The 24,686-nt window shown below is 45.8% G+C and overlaps 1 protein-coding gene across 1 annotated transcript in view; it reads right to left on the reverse strand.

Moving 5' to 3' along the window:
* The window catches only part of ADCY5 (adenylate cyclase 5), a 984,560-nt gene that overhangs the window by 95,831 nt on the left and 864,043 nt on the right, over positions 1-24,686 (reverse strand). The window contains exons 11-12 of the mRNA XM_063934061.1: positions 7,314-7,411; positions 5,466-5,553 (exon numbers count right to left, since the gene is read on the reverse strand). Coding sequence (XP_063790131.1) covers positions 5,466-5,553; positions 7,314-7,411 — 186 coding nt within the window. The remainder of the gene's footprint in view (positions 1-5,465; positions 5,554-7,313; positions 7,412-24,686) is intronic.

Here is a 24,686-nt window from a genome sequence, read left to right on the forward strand (position 1 = left end):
TCTAGAGGGGGGTACACACGGAGAAATCTGTTCCTAAAATCTAAGCAATCTGACTAGATTGCTTAGATTTTAAGCATGGATTTCTCGTGTGTATGCCCCACAGCGATAGCGATGTGCGGCACCCGCTGGGTAAAATGAGCGCCCCCCCGCGCTCAGCACACATCGCACTGTGCGGGTCATTCCGAGTTGTTCGCTCTGTATTTTTCTTCGCATCGCAGCGATTTTCCGCTAACTGCGCATGCGCAATGTTCGCACTGCGACTGCGCCAAGTAAATTTGCTATGCAGTTAGGTATTTTACTCACGGCATTACGAGGTTTTTTCTTCGTTCTGGTGATCGTAGTGTGATTGACAGGAAGTGGGTGTTTCTGGGCGGAAACTGGCCGTTTTATGGGTGTGTGTGAAAAAACGCTACAGTTTCTGGGAAAAACGCGGGAGTGGCTGGAGAAACGGAGGAGTGTCTGGGCGAACGCTGGGAGTGTTTATGACGTCAAACCAGGAACGAAACTGACTGAACTGATCGCAGATGCCGAGTAAGTTTGAAGCTACTCAGAAACTGCTAAGAAGTGTCTTTTCGCAATTTTGCTAATCTTTCGTTCGCAATTTTGATAAGCTAAGATTCACTCCCAGTAGGCGGCGGCTTAGCATGTGCAAAGCTGCTAAAAGCAGCTTGCGAGCGAACAACTCGGAATGACCACCTGTGCTGGGTAGGGTAGAGATGTGTGCTGAGCGGTCTGTGACAGATCGCTCAGCACACATCTCTCCCGATGTGTACTACCCTGTATAAAGCATTAACACCAATGGATTTCCCAGTAGCTTAAGTATAGAAATTAGCACAGGGCTTTTATTACTTACTGTAAATAAACGTGAGGCATTCAGATTATACAAATTCATTTAATTAAAGAAGGGCAGAAAGCCATTTCCTCTTCCACATTACAGAAATTGACAGAGATTTCTGAGTTCTCATTGTAACCAGTGTCGAAGTCAAAAATATTACATACAGAAAACATATAAACTCCACAAGGATGAGTCGCTATGCGTGCAAATACATGCAGCGAGCACAGCAACATATGGTAGCATACGTATTCACACAGACAAGCCACAAGGATATATTAAACACATATTTCATACCACACATAAATTAAACATGTCAAGCACTAGACATTATAAGGTTTTAAATTATATAATGGAGTATAACATCATGTATGTGTATTGTTGGAGCGGAGCAAGATGGACACGTCGTGCTTGGTGTCAAAATGATCGGAGGAATATGTGGATTGGTTTGATACCTGTGGTTAAGTTGTAGCTCATTGCAATGATTAGTTATGATTAAATGTAGGAATATGAAGTCACTCTTATTGGAACAAAAGGACATTCCTGAAAGGAAGCATGTGGCCAGGAAGCCAGAGGCCAACCCCTATGATGTCATCTTCAAGGCTTGCATATGAACTGACCAATAACTCATCATGAATGAGAAAGTTCCCTCCCCTGGACCAATAACAGAAGACATGTACTCCCCCAACATACACAGTGTATAGCTGATCCCAGACACAACAGTTTCTGTTTGCTGGGTGCTGTTCGAGATGCTGTCTTTGCTGTTCTGTGTAGCTGCTGTTGAGGCAGATCCAAAGATGGAGAAATGGTATCGTATGTCGGCTGTGGCTGTGATTGTAACTCTATGTATTCTTGCTTCCTGTGTAATTGTATGCATATCCTTTTAAATGTCAAATATATACATCAATGAGCTTTGGAACTCAGACAATATGTGTGCATGTACTTGTTTTCTCTTAAGGAATGTAGTGTTTGCAACGTACAGCGCACTTTTATCGTATATGGTAATAATATGCGCCTTGCGTCTGCAACATATATTAGCGCTGGCATTTTAAATATTTATTAGAAATTAATCTGAATCTAACACCAGAAATCTATGATTGGCTGTGGCCTATAGCTCAGACCATACGCACTGTTATTATTTATATAAATCACATTATCTGGTCCGAACTACAGTAGTTTGTTCATAACGTTTGTATAAAATGAACATTAACTTTTCTCCATTTATAGTGATTATTATACGATACAATGTACTTATCTCACAGGGACCATAAACTGCAGGAGCACAACAAGCCATGACCTAACTGAGGTACACAGACGCAGTTTGTCGTTGGGTATCATTATGTAACGTTAGGGCATGTTTGTGTGGATGTGGGCACACACTTAAGTGTATTTACCTGTATAGCGTTTTGTTTAATACATTACACTAGGAAATAATTACTATACTTTTATAAAATATATAAAAAATATATTAGCTACAAAGAACAGAAATCTCGAATCAAGGAAACAGATACATATATCAATATTATCAAGAAATGGTAAAAATTGCAGAAACCTTCAGCGTCCGAACAACTAAACCTATCAAAGCTTGGAGAGAGATAAAATGGAGAGAGATAAAGCACTAACCAATCAGCTTCTAACTCCAAATTTACAGGTTGTGTTTAAAAATCACAGCTAGAAGCTGACTGGTTAGCGCTTTATCTCTCTCCACTTTATTCCTCTCTTATGCTTTAATAAATACCTCCGTAATAATCTTAAATTGTAGAATTGCTTGGTGCAGAATTGCTTGGTTAATAGAAATTACACAATAAGTGAACGGTTTGTCCTAAAATATTCACTTATCCAGGGATCCCCCTAAAGTCACTCGAGTCTGCGGCCACGCACAGAGGGATAACATTATTACACACTGCCTGTGGTCTGTGTGGTGCCTGTTTATTGGGTAATGGATCTCAAATGTCCTCTCACATGCAATAAATGTCGCTCATCCTCAGACAGATGGATATAGATGGTGCCTTACAAATATATAATCTAATGCCACAGAGACAAGCAGTAAACAAGGGCAGGGAGCAGAGTGTGGGAGATAATCTACAGAAGAAAAAGGCAAGAATAGGATTAGGGAAAACTGGAACAAGGTTGACATTTGAACCATATTAACAATATTAACGTACTGATTGCAAAACTACAAAAAAAAAAGGTCTTGTCTCAATTCCCTTTAACATTAAATTCATTAACTGTTTTAATGCTTCCATCACAGCTGTTATAAACTTCTAAAATCGTCTCAAAAATTATCTTAATAGTCAGCAGACCTTTGTGACTCTTAAAAGGTAATTCTTCAGTATAAGAAACATAAAAATCTCAGTTTAAAATCCATACAGAACAGAACCTAACTTCCTCCCCCATATGGTTGAATATGCAAATAATCAGCTCATATAAGAGCTACTTCCTATTGTCACAACTGGAGTTGACTGACTGTGACAACCACAAGGTACTTCCTTATAGTATTAATAGGACTGTCCATAGATTAGTAGCCAATAGTTACCACGTCAGTGACCCGATAGAAGGGCAATCCCTTTAGCAGGTACAGTAGTTACAGAATGTGGAGTCAGAGCACTCATGAAGCATACGGTGTTTGTGGTAGGACCAGTCCAAACCACAATGGGATCTAATAATGTCCACAGTGTGATGCCCCACTGGTAAAATCAAGAAGTTGGTTCAGTCTCTTTGGTATTAGTCCAATAATGCTTGCAGTGTGTGGGTGGAGGTAAGTACACCTAACATGTTTCGCTGCACAGCCTTGCAGCTTTCTCAAAGGTGAGAAAGCTGCAAGGCTATGCAAGAAAACACAATAGGTGTACTTACCTCCACCCACCCTGGAAGGATTATTGGACTAATACCACAGAGCCTGAACCAACTTCTGGACTTTACCAGTGAGACATCACACTGTGGACATCATTAGGATTTTCGGGGGCATATACAAATGTGTACGCACAGATGTGGGGTTTTCCTTTTCTCTATCGAAGGCGAGAAAACAAGCAGCAGTGATTTTCATAGAAATCACCGCTCTTTTTTTCTCACAGCCCCAGTGCAAGTCTGATTTTTCCTAAAAAAAACCCCTTTATTTGTAGGAAAAAATGTCAGGACTTTCTCTGGAACGTCTTGGACATCCCCCTAATGACTAATTAAGCAGTTGGAAGTTTACAATTAGCTTAATTAGTACTTGATTGCTCACCTGCTGAAGCGCTGTCTGTCTTCTTCCTCAGATCCCAACAGGCTGGTCCTCTGTCTTTAGTGTGAGTGTGTGTGAGACCCCAGTGACCCCCTTTCAGGTGTGTGACCCCAGTGTTTGTGTGAACCTTCATGTGTGTGTGTGCCCCCTGCCCCCCCACCGTTTGTGTCTGGAGGCAGCTGCAGGGATAACTACATCTTCCAGCAGCTACCTCACCTCTCAGCAGCCCTCTCCCCTTCCAGCATACTCCTCCAGGGCGGGATGTACTAAAGGAAAAATGCGGTAAACCCCCCGAAAACGGGGGTTTTACCGCATTTTAAAATGTACTAAGACCCTACCGCCGTTTTTTTTGCCATCCAGGGTATCGCCATCTCTGGAAGCCTATGGGCTTCTTATCGCCGACAGCCGCAACCCGCCGCCTCCGCCGCAGACGCCTCCCCCCCGGCATACCTTCCTCCAGGCTGCCCTGGTACCGGAAGGTAATCTCCTCCGCCCCCTAGCAACGCAGCCGGAGGGCCTTCCGGCTGCAGGGGGGAGGAGGAGGCGCTGGGGACAGCCAGCTGCTGCTTTCCGGCGTGCGGGCAGTGTGGAGACCCCTGGGAGGTGACGGAGACCCCCCGCAGACCACCTCACAGGTATCGCGGGGGGCCTCCGTCACCGCATTGCGATATTGACCGCATATGTTAGTACATATGCGATCAACATCGCTGCGATAAGCGGCGATGGGCGGCAATGTATCTTAATACATCCCGCCCCCACAATGAAAAGATAGTGGGGAGATGACCAAGAGCCGCGGAGACCACAGCACCGGCTGGAACACACATGTAAGTTTCCAACATTTTTCTCGCCTCACAAGGATTTTGCCACAAAAAAGACGCAACCAACTTTTTTCAATTGGATACCATGGGCATAAAGAGTGCGCGTACCCGCGGTAATCCAAAATTGTTTGTGAGGTCCACAAGGTTTTTTTTGCGGTTAAAACCCCGCACCTAAACGGATACCCCCCCATTGTGCTTTGGACTGGTCCTATCACAGACCCTGTATACTTTGTGAGGGCTTTGACTCCACATGCTGTGACTAAATTCTAAAGGATTTTCACTCTATTGGTGCACAGACGTAGTAACCTACAGAAGTACCTTGTCAGTACTTGTCCCAGTTAGTTAACTCCGGTTGGGAGAATAGGAACAAGCTCCTAGATGAACTGATTATTGGTCTACAAAAATAAACTTTTCTCTTTCCCAAGAACGAAATAAACTGAATCTAAATGTATTTTTCATGCTGAATTGAAATATGCACTCAGATTGTTCCATCGGGCTGGGGTTTGTTTGTGACACATGTTTATATGAAAGGTATTACTCAACTAGACCAACTGCACTACATAACCGACCGGTTAACAATAGTAGCACTCACCTTTATACATGAGTAGATCAACGATATGCTAAGCACCATGAAGAGGATGAGCAAGCATGTCACATAGAAGCCCAGCATAAACACGGAGCTGCAATTAGATTAATGGTCATCATAATAAAGAGGTGATTAGAGAGGTCTGGAGCCCCAGCGGACAACTAATACAACTATGTACAGGACCCAGATATTATTCCCAGAATGTCTCTATACACCCCCTATTAGAGAAGGGCAGCTAGTTATATAAATCATTATGGATCACACTTTTAATTGAAGAATATAAGAATTAGCTGAAAAAGATGATGTTAGTGAGAAATTGTGTACAAATATACAACACAGGAAAATTACAGAAACATGATGGTATCACAATCGTATATAAAATGTCAGTGCACAGAAATATGTTACACTGGGTTAAGTATGTGTGACCGGTGGACAGGATGCCAGGGGTCACAATACTGAAACCGGCATTCCGATCTTTAAAATCCCATCAGGTGCAAGGTACAATATGCTATACCCTACCCTGTAATCTTACCTTCCCGCAGCCTAATCCTAACCTCCTCCCTTAGTGCCTAAACCTAACCTCCCCCCAGTGATGCCTAACCTTAAACCCCCCCTCCCTGCAGCCTAACCAGAGTGTACAGAACCTTCAGTAAATCATGGAGGTGGTGGCGTTATACTGTGGGGCTGTTTCAGCTGGTTTGGCATGGGTCCACTAGTTGTACTGCTTGGTCACATTAACTTTGAGAAGTATACAGATGTTCTCTATTACGCTGTACTCCCTACATTATAACAGTTCTACAGAAACTCAGGACGACATTGCCACCTGTTACATTTCCAAGGCGACGCTGGACTGGTATACAGAAAATTCAGTAGCGCAGATGGACTGGCCAGCTCAGAGTCCAGATCTTAACCACACTGAGAACCCCCGGGAATGAATTGAAGCTATGGGAGCAATCTAGGACAACTTGACCTTCTTCACTGTCACAGTTGGTCAGTGCACTTAAGGAAGAATGGCAAAACCCTTGTGGACCAGGAACTTGTGGACAGTTTGCCAAGAAAGATGTCTGCAGTAATCACTGCACGTGGTGGACCTATGAAGTACTAATGTCAATAAAATCTCTTTGATCTATTTGCTGTCAGTGTCAAATCACTTTTGCCAACATAGTAGTTATTATTATAATTAATAGTTTCTTATATAGCGCAGCATACTCTGTTATGCTTTACAATTAGAACAACAGTAATGGAACAAAGCTGCGCAAAAAACGCCTTTTTCCCAATTTCATTTCGGATCTGATCAATCTTGTCCTTGAAATAGGAAGCAAAATCTTGCGCACTGATAGTGGCTGGTGGGATTGCTGAGGAAGGGATAAGAAGTGATTATGTGATAAATGTACAGTATTGAAAAGTCGCTTGGGGTTAGAAGCTTGAGCAGAGATGAGAGATTGGAAATATGTTTGTTTGGCAGTGTCCAGAGCATTACCATAAGAGTGGTAAATGGTCTTATATGTAAGACAGTCACTTGAACTATGAGATTTACGCCACTCACGTTCTACGTTACGTGAAAGTTTTTGTAGGTGTCTTGTGAATTTAGAGTGCCACGGTTGACATCTAAGTCCACGTGCAGAGTAATGTAGTGGAGTAGTTATTTATTACTGTGCATGTCACACTGCAAAAGATGACAAGTCATTTGTTTTTTTTAATCAAATTACTCATTATCATCGCTTTGCTACAACAATATAACACCTTACTACACTAAAGTATTTTCTTTGCTGTATACTAGTCAATCTAATCAGGTATATTTGTACTTGGCGAGTAGTCCTATGAATGTAACAGAGTAAAGCAGGAGATACTTACTGTGGTATGATGGTGATCTGTACAAAGCAGATGAAGAGGAAGACGAGGAAAGCACAGGCGACATACCCTCCAAACCGATCGTCCACCTGCTTGGAGTACTGACAATAAAGACACAGAGATTGATTGCAAGCTTTGTGTTCCCACAGATAACTGGCTTTCCAAGAATTAAACAACAGTTGAGTTTACTTATTGCCAGTGGAAGTTCCAAAATTCTAAATAATTCTACACGCTGCATATCTTACACTGGTTAATTAATTAAGGGCTGAGTCAATTTGTGATGGACTACAACTCCCAGAAATCCCTACCGGTCTTTAGCTCAGTTTAACTACCACAGGGTTAGTGTAGGCCATATAGTTCCTGGTTGAACAAGTACAGTAATTTTATTAATACAGAACATACACCATTATGATTTGAAGAATTTATCAGGACAATATAACACCACATTAAAATCAAGAGTAAAATACATATATGTTTTTAAACTACATCTTGGTATGAAACACAGTAATCACATCTGTTTCTGAACCTTGAATTAATGGGGTAGATAAAGGAAAAGAGAAAAAAAAAAATACACATTTAAACACAAATAAGTAGAAAATAGGATTTTAATTACCTACCGGTAAATCCTTTTCTTGTAGTAAGTAGAGGATACTGGGGATCCATTTAGTACCATGGGGTATAGACGGGTTCACTAGGAGCCATGGGCACTTTAAGAAGATAGTGTGGGCTGGCTCCTCCCTCTATGCCCCTCTTACCAGACTCAGTCTAGGAAACTGTGCCCGAGGAGACGGACATACTTTGAGAAAAGGATAGACAAAGAGAGTGGTGAGAGTCCGAACCAGCACACACAAAACAGAGGAAAGCTATGCTAACCCAACTTTAAACAGGAACAGCAACAGCTGAACCAACAGTACCTAACCACGTAACAGTGCAGGAAGAACGAGGCATCGGGCGGGCGCCCAGTATCCTCTGCGGACTATGAGAAAAGGATTTACCAGTAGGTAATTAAAATCCTATTTTCTCTTGGTCCTAGAGGATACTGGGGTTCCATTTAGTACAATGGGGATGTACTAAAGCTCCCAAACCTGGTGGGAGAGTGCTGAGGTTCCTGCAGAACTGATTGACCAAACTGAAGGTCCTCAGAGGCCAAAGTATCAAACTCATAGAACTTAAGGCCCATACACACTTGCCGATAAAATGAGCGATGTTGCTCATTTTCCCCCTCCCTGAGCGATGACGCTCATTTTATTGGCAAGTGTGTATGCCGCCAGCGACGACCAATGCACGGCCGGCGGAGGCGTGACGTCACTGAGCGATATGAGCTGTCATATCGCTCAGTGTGTACAAGCGGTCACCGATCGGCCGGCCCGCGAGGGGGAAACACTAGACGACGTCGCTCACAGAGCGACATCGTCTAATGTGTATGGACCTTCAGCAAACGTGTTCGAACCAGACCAAGTAGCTGTTCGGCAGAGCTGTAAAGCCGAGACACCCCGGGCAGCCGCCCAGGAAGAACCCACCGACCTAGTAGAGTGGGCCTGTACAGATTTTGGAACCGGCAAACCTGCCGTGGAATAAGCATGCTGGATAGTGAGCCTGATGCAGAGTGCAATTGTCTGCTTTGAAGCAGGACACCCAATTTTATTGGGATCATATAGAACATATAGAACAAAGGGATAACTTTGTTAGGGATCCCTCTTCTGGCTAGAATCAGCCATTCAACTTCCATGCCGTCAAACGTAGCCATGGTAAGTCCTGATAGATGAACGGGCCCTGTTGCAGAAGATCCTCGTGAAGAGATAGAGGCCACAGATCTTCAAGGAGCATCTCCAGAAGGTCCGCGAACCAGGCTCTTCTTGGCCAGTCTGGAGCAATGAGTATTGCTTGAACCTTTTCCCTTTTTATTCTTTTGAGAATTCTTGGGATCAGTGGAAGTGGAGGAAACACGTACACCATCTGATAGACCCATGGAGTTGTCAGAGCGTCTAACGCAACTGCCTGTGGGTCTCTCGACCTGGAACAATACCGCTTGAGCTTCTTGTTGAGACGAGAGGCCATCATTTTGATCTGTAGATATCCCCACCGATGTGTCAAGCACCTGAACACTTCTGGGTAAAGGCCCCACTCCCCCGGGTGCAGGTCGTGCCTGCTGTGGAAGTCTGCTTCCCAGTTGTCTACTCCCAGAATGAAGACTGCTGACAACACCACAGCATTTCTTTCTGCCCAGAGGAGAATTCTTGACACCTCTGACATTGCTGCTCTGCTTTTCATTCTGCCCTGTCAGTTTATGTACGTCACTGCCGTCACATTGTCTGACTGGACCTGAATGGACCGATCATGAAGAAGATAAGAGGCCAGCAGAAGGGTGTTGTATATGATCCTGAGTTCCAGAATGTTGATTAAAAGGATGACTTCCTGACTTGACCATCTTCCTTGATACTGCACCCGCTTGGGTGACTGCTCCCCAACCTCTGAGGCTTGCGTCCATGTTTAACAGGATCCAGTCCTGAATTCTGAACCTCCGACCCTCGACGAGGTGAGAAATCTGTAGCCACCACTGAAGGGAGATCTTGGCTTTTGGCGACAGATGGATCCTCTGGTGCATGTGAAGATGCGATCCAGACCATTTGTCCAACAGATCGAGCTGGAAGGGTCTTCCGTGAAACCTTCTGTATTGAAGCAACTCGTAAGAGGTCACCATTTTCCCCAGAAGGAGAATGCACAGATGCACCGATATCCGGGTTGGCTTCAAGACATCCCGGACCATCGACTGGATTACCAATGCCTTTTCTAATGGAAGGAACACTTTCTGCTACTCCGTATCCAGTATCATTCCCAGGAATGGGAGCCTCCATGTTGGCTCTAGGTGAGATTTCGGAAGGTTCAGAATCCACCCATGATCCTGTAGAAGTTTGGTTGAGAGACCAATGCTGTCCAACAACCGCTCCCTGGACGGCACCTTTATCAGAAGATCGTCCAGGTACGGAATTATGTTCACTCCATGCTTGCGGAGTATAAATAGCATCTCTGCCATCACTTTGGTGAATACCCTCAGTGCCGTGGAGAGAAAGTAACAAATTGAAAGGAAAGATTGTCTCTTAGTTGGCTCACAATAGAAAAAAGATGAATTATATATAAAATATAACTTTTAATAATAATCAATTAAAATGTGATGTGAAAAATATACGAAAAATTGTACAATAAACAAAAATATTCTAACAATTAAAACTGGATTCACTGTGTCTTATTTATTGAGTCTTTTATATTACTTCTGAGTGTGTCACCTTTTTATGGGATCTCAACCAAGGCGGTTGTCGAGAAATCTGCTCTTATTGTATTTTCCGCCACATGTCAGTTTATCTATGCAGTATTATATGCAACAATTTTTGAAGGATATAGCGCAATATCAAACAGTATACTAGTACGGTACCGTTGATCTAGATTATAGCTGTTTCTTGTCCCTTATCATATATTTGTGACTATTAATGCATTGCCATGGGACAGGTCAGCTTATACTAGTATACAATAAATTACACTCAGTGGTTTAAGAACTTGTCAAGTTAGTGAAACCACCTATATGTGCAAAATAATAGTGCACTTATAACCTCCAGGTTTGTGGATTCCCCACATTGATAAAACTGCTCACAATCCCTCCATATTGAGATAAATTATTACCAACAGTCACTGATGTGTTTCTCAATATAGTTATATAATATATATAACCCGGCACAAACTTGACCAGATGTGACTGAAGAATTTTAGCCGGGATCCCTGCAGAAGGCTTTGAGGAAGCAGAGCCTGAGCTCAGTTCCTGAGCACCTGCAGTTGCTGGTTTACCTTACGCCTCTGGATGCCGTAGAAGCACCTCTGGATTTTCACTTAAACTTGGCTGTCCGAAAGAACTGTAAATTTGAAACTGAATAAGCTTTTCTGCTGGGGGAGCTGCGGTAGGAAGATACGAAGACTTACCTGCAGTAGTTTTGGAGATCCATTTGTCTAGTTCGTCTCCAAACAAGGCCTCTCCTGTGAATGGTAGGCCTTCCACGCCTTTCCTGGAGTCTGCGTCAGCAGTCCACTGGCGTAGCCACAAGCCCCTGCGTGCTGACACTGCCATAGCGGTGGTGCGTGCATTAAGCAAACCAATCTCTTTTATGGCTTCCACCATAAAGTTTGCAGAGTCCTGTATATGCTGCAGGAGTAAAACAACATCCACCCTAGGCAAGGAATCTAACCCCTCAATTAGATTACCTGACCATTTAGCAATCCACGCATATGCAATAGTGGGTCTATGGGCCACCCCAGCAGCTGTGTAAAATGGTTTGAGTGTAGTCTCAATTTTACGATCAGCCGTGTCTTTTAGGGAGGCTGCACCAGGGACAGGCAATACAATTTTTCGGGACAGCCTAGAGACTGATGCGTCCACTATCGGTGGATTTTCCCATTTTTTCCTATCTTCCAGAGGAAAAGGAAAAGATAAGAGCAACCTTTTAGGGATTTGAAATTTCTTATCAGGATTAACCCACGGTTCTTCAAACAGGGTATTCAATTCCGTTGACACAGGAACTGAGACTGAGGGCTTCTTTTTTACATTAAAATAAGATTCCTCACACTCCTCTGACACCTTATCAGGGATTTGCAGAACATCTCTGATAGCCTCTATAACAGTCTCTATTTCCTATGACAGAGTAGCATCACCCCCTCCAAATCCACCTCACCCTCCTCTATGTCTGACCCGTCAGCGTCAGAGTCAGACTGCAAGATATGGGCCAGAGATCATTTTTGCGGACAAATGGGAGGGGATTGAGACGCTGGTTTGGGGACTGAGTCTCTATTCATAAACTCATCCACAGTCTGTCTTAAGTATTGCGTCTCCTTCTTATTGCGGGATAGCTTTGTAGAAATATTGGATATCATTCCCTTAATGGAATTACCCACTCCAGTTCAGCCCTGCTATTCTGGGAAGGTGCACTGCCCTGAGTACCCAGTAGTGAGCCCCCTGGTAAAGAGGAACACTCCGCTGTACAAGAAACACACTCTTTGCCTGACACAATGTAAATGTGACAGCACACACAGGAAATGGTTAAGCACAATTAACCCACAAAGAGCCCTTCAGGGAGACACAGAGTTATTTGGAGCCAGCCCCCACTGCGCCCTTATCGCTAATGCCAAGCTTAGCTGGGTCACAGACTAAGTACCCTGATAGGGGACTTAGGGGGACATTTACTAAGCAGTGATTAGAGCAGAGAAGTGAGCCAGTGGAGAAGTTGCCCCATCAACCAATCAGCATTGAAGTAACATTTATAATTTGCATACTATAAAATTATACAGAGCTGCTGATTGGTTGATGGGGCAACTTCTCCACTGGCTCACTTCTCCGCTCTTATCACTGCTTAGTAAATGTGCCCCTTAGTACACTAATAATTGTTTCCCCCTGCTATGACCCCTGGTACCGCTGAGGTAATCTGGAGTCTCTCTGGAGGAGCTGTGTGTAACTGTCAGTCAGCGTCTGTGTCCACTGCAGAGGGAAAATGGCTCTGGTGAGCTGCTGGATCAGCTCATAGTGAAGGCTCCGTCCCTTCAATGGCGCGTGGTCTTCCCACTTTTATTTTTTATTATACTGGCTGAGGTAATCTGGTGATTAAAATGGAGAGAAAAACGTTTTAAGGCTGTTTTTGCCAGTGTGACTGGGTACAGTGTACTGAGACGCAGCTGTGTACTGTGTCTGGAGACGCATTCCGCCTCGGTTAGAAGCCGTGCGTCTCCGTACCCTCATGCCGCCATAATGACCGGCGACCCACTAGCTGTGGCACCGGATTAGTACTCACCTCTCTTCATTCTTCTGGTTCTGTTAGGGGTGGCGGCGTGCTGCGGGAATGTACGCTCGCCGTGGTGGGGTTTGCGAATTGTTCCCTCAGAAGCTCAGTGTCCTGTCAGCGGGGAACAGGACCATTAACCCTACAAGAGGTTGGGCCTTTCCGCCCCTTAAGTCCCACGAAGCAGGCAGGCTGGTGCCAACCAGCCCTGCCTGAAAATAACAAACATAAAATAAATGTAGAAAACTCTTCAGGAGCTTCCATAGGTGTGACCGGCTCCTCCGGGCACATTTTCTAAACTAAGTCTGGTAGGAAGGGCACAGAGGGAGGAGCCAGTCCACACTATCAAATTCTTAAAGTGCCCATGGCTCCTAGTGGACCCGTCTATACCCATGGTACTAAATGGAACCCCAGTATCCTCTAGGACGTAAGAGAAAATAAGAATTTACTCACCGGTAATTCTATTTCTCGTAGTCCGTAGTGGATGCTGGGTACTCCGTAAGGACCATGGGGAATAGACGGGCTCCGCAGGAGACTGGGCACTCCTAAAAGAAAGATTAGGTACTATATCTGGTGTGCACTGGCTCCTCCCTCTATGCCCCTCCTCCAGACCTCAGTTAGGGAAACTGTGCCCGGAAGAGCTGACATTACTAGGAAAGGATTTGGAATCCAGGGTAAGACTCATACCAGCCACACCAATCACACCGTACAACTTGTGATAACTATACCCAGTTAACAGTATGAACAACAACTGAGCCTCATTTAACAGATGGCTCAGAACAATAACCCTATAGTTAAGCAATAACTATATACAAGTATTGCAGAAAGTCCGCACTTGGGACGGGCTCCCAGCATCCACTACGGACTACGAGAAATAGAATTACCGGTGAGTAAATTCTTATTTTCTCTGACGTCCTAGTGGATGCTGGGTACTCCGTAAGGACCATGGGGATTATACCAAAGCTCCCAAACGGGCGGGAGAGTGCGGATGACTCTGCAGCACCGAATGAGCAAACTCAAGGTCCTCCTCAGCCAGGGTATCAAACTTGTAGAATTTTGCAAACGTGTTTGATCCCGACCAGGTAGCAGCTCGGCAAAGTTGTAAAGCCGAGACCCCTCGGGCAGCCGCCCAAGAAGAGCCCACCTTCCTTGTGGAATAGGCTTTTACGGATTTAGGATGCGGCAGTCCAGCCGCAGAATGTGCAAGTTGAATCGTGCTACAGATCCAGCGAGCAATAGTCTGCTTAGAAGCAGGAGCACCCAGCTTGTTGGGTGCATGCAGGATAAACAGCGAGTCAGTTTTTCTGACTCTAGCCGTCCTGGAAACATAGATTTTCAGGGCCCGGACTACGTCCAGCAACTTGGAATCCTCCAAGTCCCGAGTAGCCGCAGGCACCACAATAGGTTGGTTCAAATGGAACGCTGATACCACCTTTGGGAGAAATTGGAGACGACTGATTTACAATCAGCTGGAAGACTTCTTGATGAAGTCCCCACTCTCCCAGGTGGAGGTCGTGCCTGCTGAGGAAGTCTGCTTCCCAGTTGTCCACTCCCGGAATGAACACTGCTGACAGTGCTATCACGTGATTTTCCGCCCATCGGAGAATCCTTGTGGCTTCTGCCATTGCCATCCTGCTTCTTGTGCCGCCCTGTCGGTTTACATGGGCGACCGCCGTGATGTTGTCTGACTGAATCAGCACCGGCTGGTTTTGAAGCAGGGGTTTTGCTTGACTTAGGGCATTGTAAATGGCCCTTAGTTCCAGAATATTTATGTGTAGGGAAGTCTCCTGACTCAACCATTGTCCTTGGAAGTTTCTTCCCTGAGTGACTGCCCCCCAACCTCGGAGGCTTGCATCCGTGGTCACCAGGACCCAGACCCAAACTTCCATGTGCCTTTTAGAATCAGCATCACCTGTCCACTGCCGAGTCCATAATACTCGCCTGGCAGAAATGGACATTGCATTAATTCTAGATGCCAGCCGGCAAATGTCCCTCTGTGCATCCCTCATATATAAGACAACGTCTTTAATATGCTCTATGGTTAGCAAAATAGTATCCCTGTCAAGGGAATCAATGTTATCTGACAGGGAATCAGACCATGCTGCTGCAGCACTACACATCCATGCTGAAGCAATAGCAGGTCTCAGGATAGTACCTGAGTGTGTATACACAGACTTCAGGATAGCCTCCTGCTTTCTATCTGCAGGCTCCTTTAAGGCGGCCGTATCCTGAGACGGCAGTGCCACCTTTTTTGATAAGCGTGTGAGCGCCTTGTCCACCCTAGGGGATGTCTCCCAGCGTAACCTATCCGTTGGCGGGAAAGGGTACGCCATTAGTAACCGCTTAGAAATCACTAATTTCTTATCTGGGGAACACCACGCTTCTTCACACAATTCATTTAACTCATCAGATGGGGGAAAAGTCACTGGCTGCTTTTTCTCCCCAAACATAATACCCTTTTTTGTGGTAACCGGGTTAATGTCAGAAATGTGCAACACATTTTTCATTGCCGTAATCATGCATCGGATGGCCCTTGTGGATTGTACATTTTTCTCATCCTCGTCGACACTGGAGTCAGACTCCGTGTTGACATCTGTGTCTGCCATCTGAGGTAGCAGGCGTTTTTGAGCCCCTGATGGCCTCTGAGACGCTTGGGCAGGCGCGGGCTGAGATGCCGGCTGTCCCAAAGCTGTTACGTCATCGAACCTTTTATGCAAGGAGTTGACACTGTCGGTTAATACCTTCCACATATCCATCCACTCTGGTGTCGGCCCCGCAGGGGGCAACATCACACTTATCGGCTCCTGCTCCGCCTCCACGTAAGCGTCCTCATCAAACATGTCGACACAGCCGTACCGACACACCGCACACACACACAGGGAATGCTCTGACTGAGGACAGGACACCACAAAGTCCTTTGGGGAGACAGAGAGAGAGTATGCCAGCACACACCAGAGCGCTATATAACAGAGGGATTTACACTAATACAAAGTTAATTTTCCCCCAATAGCTGCTTATTATCACAATTGCGCCTAAATTTATGTGCCCCCCCTCTCTTTTTTACCCTTTCCGTAGTGTATACTGCAGGGGAGAGCCTGGGGAGCATCCTTCCAGCGGAGCTGTGAAGAGAAAATGGCGCTGGCTGTGCTGAGGAAGATAGCCCCGCCCCTTCAGCGGCGGGCTTCTCCCGCTTTTTTAATAATATTTATGGCGGGGGATTAGGCACATATACAGTTTAGAACTGTATTATGTGCATTTTGCCAAGTAAGGTATACAAATTGCAGCCCAGGGCGCCCCCCCCCCCCCCCCAGCGCCCTTCTCCCACCAGTGACCGGAGCGTGTGGTGTGCTGTGGGAGCAATGGCGCACAGCTGCAGTGCTGTGCGCTACCTTATTGAAGACCGGAGTCTTCAGCCGCCGATTTTCTCCCGGAATCTTCCGTCTTCTGGCTCTGCAAGGGGGACGGCGGCGCGGCTCCGGGAACGGACGATCGAGGTCGGGCCCTGTGTTCGATCCCTCTGGAGCTAATGGTGTCCAGTAGCCTTAGAAGCACAAGCTAGCTGCAAGCAGGTAGGTTTGCTTCTCTCCCCTAAGTCCCACGTAGCAGTGAGTCTGTTGCCAGCAGATCTCACTGAAAATAAAAAACCTTACAAATACTTTCTTTTCTAGTAAGCTCAGGAGAGCCCACTAGGTGCATCCAGCTCTGGCCGGGCACAGATTCTAACTTAGGTCTGGAGGAGGGGCATAGAGGGAGGAGCCAGTGCACACCAGATATAGTACCTAATCTTTCTTTTAGGAGTGCCCAGTCTACTGCGGAGCCCGTCTATTCCCCATGGTCCTTACGGAGTACCCAGCATCCACTAGGACGTCAGAGAAATATGTTTAATTACTTATTAATATGAAAGTAAGAGGGGAGGGAAGAAGTGAGGAGAAAGAATAACTGTCTAAACACTAAACACTTAATTATTAATAATAGTGAAAATTATAACTGATAAAAATGAACACGTGATGTTGTAAGAGAAGCTGACAGTACTTAATAGTAATCACAAATTTCGCATACTAATAGAATAATATTATAAGAGAACATATGGGAGGGGGGGAGATAGGAAAAGAAACGGATAGACAAACAGTAGGAGAAAAGAGGAAGAAAGTCAAGGTGGAGTGGAGGTGACGAAGGTGTAGAGAAAGATGGGTTGTGGAAAAGAGAACCAAATCCCACCTTTTTTTTTTTTTTTTTTGAGGAATACAGCAAATATATGTAATCTGTGTTATTAAACACAGTAAAATGTGAATGAAAATAAGAGAGATTGGAGAGAATTGTAAAAGCGGATATTATATGTAAAGTTTTTAAAATAATTTTTGTAATGCAACCTATTAAAGAATTTTACTGTAATCTTTTATTCTTTTGATACAAATGAATAAAGATAATTATATAAAAAGAGTGTTTTGTAGTCTTCTTACTAAATGAGGTAAGTAGATCCTGAAACCAAAATGTTGTCTTTAATAGTTACCATTTTCCAAGATAACTTAGGGGTATATGCAATTAGCGGCGAATCGCGGCAATTTTTCGGACGTTTTTTAATTCGACACAATTCGACCGTCGAAGTCCGGCAAGTGGGTGCCGGAATTCAACATATTCAATAAAAAACGGATTCGACAGTCCCGGATTTTGATTCGATTTTAAAAAAACCCGGAAAAAACCCGAAAAAAAATTGCGTGGGGTCCCCCCTCCAAAGCATAACCAGCCTCGGGCTCTTCGAGCCGGTCCTGGTTCTAAAAATCCGGGGGGGGAAAAATGACAGGGGATCCCCCGTATTTTTAAAACCAGCACCGGGCTCTGCGCCTGGTGCTGGTGCAAAAAATACGGGGGACAAAAAGAGTAGGGGTCCCCCGTATTTTTTACACCAGCATCGGGCTCCACTAGCTGGACAGATAATGCCACAGCCGGGGGTCACTTTTATACAGCGCCCTGCGGCCGTGGCATTAAATATCCAACTAGTCACCCATGACCGGGGTACCCTGGGGGAGTGGGGACCCCTTCAATCAAGGGGTACCCCCCCCAGCCACCCAAGGGCCAGGGGTGAAGCTCGAGGTTGTCCCCCCCCCATCCAAGGGCTGCGGATGGGGGGCTGATAGCCTTGAGAAAATTGAAAGAATATTGGTTTTTCTAGTAGTACTACAAGTCCCAGCAAGCCTCCCCGCAAGCTGGTACTTGGAGAACCACAAGTACCAGCATGCGGGAGAAAAACGTGCCTGCTGGTACCTGTAGTTCTACTGAAAAAAAAATACCCAAATAAAAACAGGACACGCACACCGTGAGAGTAAAGTTTATTTCACACATGTCGACACACACATACTTACCTATGTTCACACGCCGACCTCTGTCCACTTGTCCAAGTAGAATCCACGTGTACCTGTGAATAATATTATACTCACCTCAATCCAGTGTCCAGATTATAATCCACGTACTTGGCAAAAAAAAAAACGAACACCCGAACACAACGAACACCCGAACCAGGCGGACTGAAAGGGGTCCCATGTTTACACATGGGACCCCTTTCCCCGAATGCAGAGACCCCCCCGTGACTGCTGTCACAGAAAGGTCTCTTCAGCCAATCAGCGAGCGCAACGTCCTGGCACTCTGCTGATTGGCTATGCGCGTCTGAGCTGTCAGACAGCGCATCACAAAGCCTCTCCATTATATTCAATGGTGGGAACTTTGCGTCAGTGGTGACTGCAAAGTTCCCACCATTGAAACTAATGGAGGGAGCTGTGCGATGCGCTGTCTGACAGCAGACGCGCATACAGTCAATCAGGAGAGTGCCACGAAGTAGCGCTTCCTGATTGGCTTAAGAGACCTTTCTGTGACAGCAGTCACGGGGGGGTCTCTGCATTCAGGGAAAGGGGTCCCATGTGTAAACATGGGACCCCTTTCAGTCCGCCTGGTTCGGGTGTTCGTTTTTTTTTTTTGCCAAGTACGTGGATTAGAATCTGGACACTGGATTGAGGTGAGTATAATTTTATTCACAGGTACACGTGGATTCTACTTGGACGACAGAGGTCGGCGTGTGAACATAGGTAAGTATGTGTGTGTCGACATGTGTGAAATAAACTTTTACTCTCACGGTGTGCGTGTCCTGTTTCTATTTGGGTATTTTTTTCCCAGTAGAACTACAGGTACCAGCGGGCCCGTTTTTCTCCCGCATGCTGGTACTTGTGGTTCTCCAAGTACCAGCTTGCGGGGGAGGCTTGCTGGGACTTGTAGTACTACTGGAAAAAACAATATTCTTTCAATTTTCTTAAGGCTATCAGCCCCCCATCCGCAGCCCTTGGATGGGGGGGACAGCCTCGGGCTTCACCCCTGGCCCTTGGGTGGCTGGGGGGACGACCCCTTGATTGAAGGGGTCCCCACTCCCCCAGGGTACGCCGGCCAGGGGTGACTAGTTGGATATTTAATGCCACGGCCGCTGTATAAAAGTGACCCCCGACTGTGGCATTCTGTCCAGCTAGTGGAGCCCGATGCTGGTGTAAAAAATACGAGGGACCCCGACTCTTTTTGTCCCCCATATTTTTTGCACCAGCACCAGGCGCAGAGCCCGGTGCTGGTTTTAAAAATACGGGGGATCCCCTGTCATTTCCCCCCCCAGATTTTTAGAACCAGGACCGGCTCGAAGAGCCCGAGGCTGGTTATGCTTAGGAGGGGGGACCCCACACAATTTTTTTTCGGATTTTTACCATTCCATTAAAAAAATAATAATAATAATAATAATAATAATAATATTTTAAAAATATATAAATAATACTTGTGCCTCCAAAATAGACAAACCAAGTACCTAATCCCTTCTAATATAAATAGATATGCTATTACCAAAAAAAAAAAACACAAAAAAGAGAGTATGCCAGCACACACCAGAGCGCTATATAACAGAGGGATTTACACTAATACAAAGTTAATTTTCCCCCAATAGCTGCTTATTATCACAATTGCGCCTAAATTTATGTGCCTCTCCTCTCTTTTTTACCCTTTCCGTAGTGTATCCGTACTGAATTGCATTGTCGAATATTTTTTTTGGGCGAAAATGTCCCATTTTTCGTCATTTTCGGGAATTCGACCGCAATTGCATATACCCTAAGGGGACAGATGCTCTAGGAAAATTGGGTCTACACGCTCTGAATGGTACAAGCCAGAGCTGGCCCTAGGCATAGGCAAACTAGGGCTATGCCTAGGGCATTTGGAATGCCTAGGGGCACAAGCAGATTCTGCTGATTAAAATGATATGTGGCATGCCTATATTCTGTGTGTGACTGTGGGTGTATCTGCATACAAAATGCTACGATACAGTGTATACTTGGAAATCACTGTAACATAGCATTTTGTATGCAGATACAGCCACAGTCACACACAGAATATAGGCATGCTACATATTTTAATGAACAGAAGCTGCTTGTGTGTCCTTGTCACATAGCAATGAAAATAAGACGCATTTTCTGCAAAAAAAAAAGGCACCCAACGTTAGCAGAGCTGGACGGAAGCTGCATGGCATATTGAGGCAAGATGTATGAGGACACATCTGTATCCAAGCAGATGCAGAGGTCACAGTGTTAGAGGCCGTGTGAGTGCTGTATGTGGGTAGGTGGGTAGGTTCGTTGTGCAATAGTGTTCGGCATATGTGTAAGGGGCATTATGTGTGTCATGTGCATAAATGCATTAATAAAGGTTGGCATAATTTGTTAGGCGCATTATGTTTATAAGGACATTAATAGTGTGTGTCATTTGTGTAAGGGGCATTACTGTGTGGTATTATGTGTATAAAAGCATTACTACTGTGTGACATTAGTGTATAAGGTGCTCTACTGTGTGGCATAATGTATAGAAAAGTCACTACTGTGTGGTGTAATGTGAATAAAGAGCAATATGGTGTGGTGTAATGTGGGGATGCAGTCAGTTTACCTCCAATCAAAATCCCGACGTTCAAAATCCCGACACCAATTGACCGATGGTCAAAATCCCGACAAGGTCAAAATCCCGACATGGACAAAATACCGACATTTAAAATACCGACAAGGTCAACATACCGACATGTAAAATGCCGACAGGTCAAAACACCGACATGAGGTTTTCATGATTTTTTTCATTGAAACCGACTTGTTCATACTTTACCATCTGAGTGGACTTGGAGGGGGAATATAATAATGTGCCGAGCGCAGCGAGGCACCGCGCCCGAAGCATGGCGAGCGCAGCGAGCCATGCGAGGGGACGCGGTACGCTTTATATGGTTTCCATGTTGACTTATGTCGACATACACACAAAAACCAAACAAAAGCCGCGTTTCGGTATTTTGACCTGTCGGCATTTTTCATGTCGGTATTTTGACCTTCTCGGTATTTTAAATGTCGGTATTTTGTCAATGTCGGGATTTTGACCATCGGTCAATTGGTGTCGGGATTTTGAACGTCGGGATTTTGATTGGAGGTATTTCATACCGATCCCGTAATGTGAATAAGGATCAATTAAGTGTGATGTAATGAGAATAAGGGGCACTACTGTGAGAAGTAACATATATAAGGTACAGTGGTAGTACTGTGTGATGTAACGTGAAGAAAGGACACTATCGCATGACATGCGCCCGCATCTTTTTATAAAAAATTCCGGTTGGATCGCACACTGCAATCCAACCTAAATTAGGCCCATAATGTGAATAAAATTGTACTACTGTGTGGCGTAATTTGAATTGGGGGTACTATTGTTTGGCCATGCCCCTTTCCAAAGGAACAAGCCTCTTTTTGGAATGCGCGCAGAATGTGCGCACTGTTCCTACTTAAAATATAGGGAGTATGAGCACCAAAATGAGGACTGCTATAACTGAGGGGTGATGGTGATGGGAAAGGGGTACAGGGTCAGAGGCGGAACTAGCAGCGGTGCTAGGGGGCACCAGCCAAAATGTTGCCTAGGGCATCATACTAATTAGGGCTGGCTCTACTACAAGCTGTGGAATGACTATGAGAAATGTTACAACTGACATGAACAGTAAACTGACATGAAGTTATTATTGTTACACTTTTTTTTCTATGGCATCACAAGTGGTCCACAGCACCATACAAAGGCAAATAGTAATACCCCTTTCAGACCGCCACCTATATACATAGGATATTGGCACATGAGCGCGCATAACCCGTGTTCATGTGCGGTTTGAAAGTTGCCAGGGGAAAAATATTGGGTCGAGCGACTCGGCTTGCTGTGCGGTGTGAACAGGAGCCGGGTCGCTGCGACCCTTTCCCGTTCACTGTGAGTGTACGGGCGGCGCTTGGAGATCATGTGATCTCCAAGTGCCATCCCCGCCACGTCGTCACCGCTGACGTCACCAACCAGGCAATATGCCAGGTTGCAAACAGTGGCGGTGGGGTTCAGGCTCCCAGGTGCGACAAGCCTCAGGCGGTCTGAAAGGGGTTTAAGTCAGAGCAGGGTAAAACAAAACATCACAGTAGCCAAATCTAAAAAAGAACACAAGTAACAAATAGCACCACAGATCTTAGTACACAACACATCTGGTAAGCAAGGTGAACGGCTAAGGTAGGAACCTGTCGCAAGTAGTGACGGCAATACTAACAGGTTAAGCAAGCTGGCAAAATTCTGGAAAACAGCTAGTGTGTGGGTGATGGCTGTAACTGAAGTACAAGAGAAGAGGGCTGAGAGAACAGGAGGGAGGGGGACCATGCTCCTAGGAAATTACAATCTATGGGAAGGGGGAGACTGACAGAATACATGAGTGTCAGCGTCCGGAGTCTGCAGCGGGTCGCTCTTGCTGAGCCGTTGCCAGGAGACATGGGGCAGTGAGCTGTGTGGCTATGCAGAAAGGTCTGCATTACTGGGCGCCGCCATGTTGGAGACCAAGCTTGAGGCATAGTTCCTGTTTCCTGTTTCTTCCAGCCAATCCAGGGGAAGTTCTCCCTTTAAAAGGGGGCTGGTTTAGGACAGGGACGCCAGTGCTTCAAGTTACAACCCTGTTGTAGGTGCCTTAGCCTGTGCTCCCAGGATTCTTGCCGTATTCTGGTTACTCCTGACCCTGCTTGGCCGGTTCTCAGTTGCTGCTGCAGTCCTAACCTGCTGCTGCCTGTGGAAGCGCTCCTGGAAAACACGGTCCAGTAAGACCCTTTGGGCACAGTCGGCCCCGGGTCTCCTGCCTCGTCTTTCAAGCCACAGTCCGCAGATCTTTGTCTCCAGCCACGTCTTTAACCACCATTCACAGTTCCGCAGTTCATTATCTACAGCCTCGTCTTTCAAATCACAGTCCACGGTTCTTCGTCTCCAGCCACGTTTTAACCACCATTCACAGTTCCGCAGTTCATTATTTACAACCTCGTCTTTCAAGCCACAACCCTGTTGTTTACCTCTCGAATGCTGCTAGTTGCCGCCGAGAGTCCGGGAAGTCCCGACCACCGTCTCTGAGATCCCTGCAAACGCTGCTGTGCCTCCTCATTATACACCGCTGTACCTGGCAATGGGATGGTCCGGTGCTCCCTCATAAAAGCACACTTGTTACCAACCCCCTCCTCTTTAATGAATCTGGGGGCTTCAACGGGACTGGAAGAGACAGTGCATCTGACTGTGGAGCAGCGGCCATTTCACCTACACCCCCACTCTTTCCTGGTGTGAGCTCCACAATATCTATATCTAGATAAGTGGTTGCAAAGGTGCTGGGAGCGCTGGCTGGACCGCACCTAGTGCCTCCCACCTTCATCTTCCTTTCACTATCCACTACCGATGTTGAGGATTCAAGTGATGAATTGAGGGCCTGAAACTTGTTATGTCATATTTTCTATTGAGGCTTCCTATACCCTGATAAGGACTCTCACTACATCTCTGGTTTCTTTATACTACAAAGAGGAGAAGGGCGACCTCATCCTCCGCAAGCTCAGTGGACGCGGGTACGACGGGGCAAGGAGGATGACTCTGCCCCTCCCTGATGTGAGGTTTTGATATGTAATGTGTAGTATTTACTATTTGTCGTGTTTTTTCTCTTGACATTTGATAATGCGGATGACTCTTTCCCAGTGATTTAATCCCGTTTCCGCATTTTTGTTTGCCATTTTGCTATTTCTCTATGTGAAAGTACATAGGCCCTCATTAAGACCCGAACGCACGCTGCACTTCCTCGCAGCGGTGTGATCGGGTCTGGAATGCGCATGCGCGGCTGCGTCGTTGCCCGACGACAGCCGTCGCGGGACAATGAAGCTGACAGCGGAGAAAGCGGTCACAGCGGCGACAGCAAGAAGATTGACTGCAGGAAGGCGTTCCGGGGCGTCAACTGACTGTTGGAGGCCGTTTTCGGGGAGTGGTAAGAAAAACGCAGGCGTGTCCAGGCGAACAGAGGGCGGATATCTGACGTCAAAGCCGAGCCTATTATCGCTGGATCCGTCGCACAGGGTAAGTATGTCCAGGGCTGGTCTTGATTTGTGAGAAACTTTTTTAGCATAACAGGGCTGCACAAGCGATCGCAGCCCTGCTAAGCTAAAATACACTCCCCCATAGGCGGAGATTAGTTGATCGCACCAGCAGCAAAAAG

This window comes from Pseudophryne corroboree, chromosome 7, assembly GCF_028390025.1.
Source record: "Pseudophryne corroboree isolate aPseCor3 chromosome 7, aPseCor3.hap2, whole genome shotgun sequence".
Lineage (NCBI taxonomy): Eukaryota > Metazoa > Chordata > Amphibia > Anura > Myobatrachidae > Pseudophryne > Pseudophryne corroboree.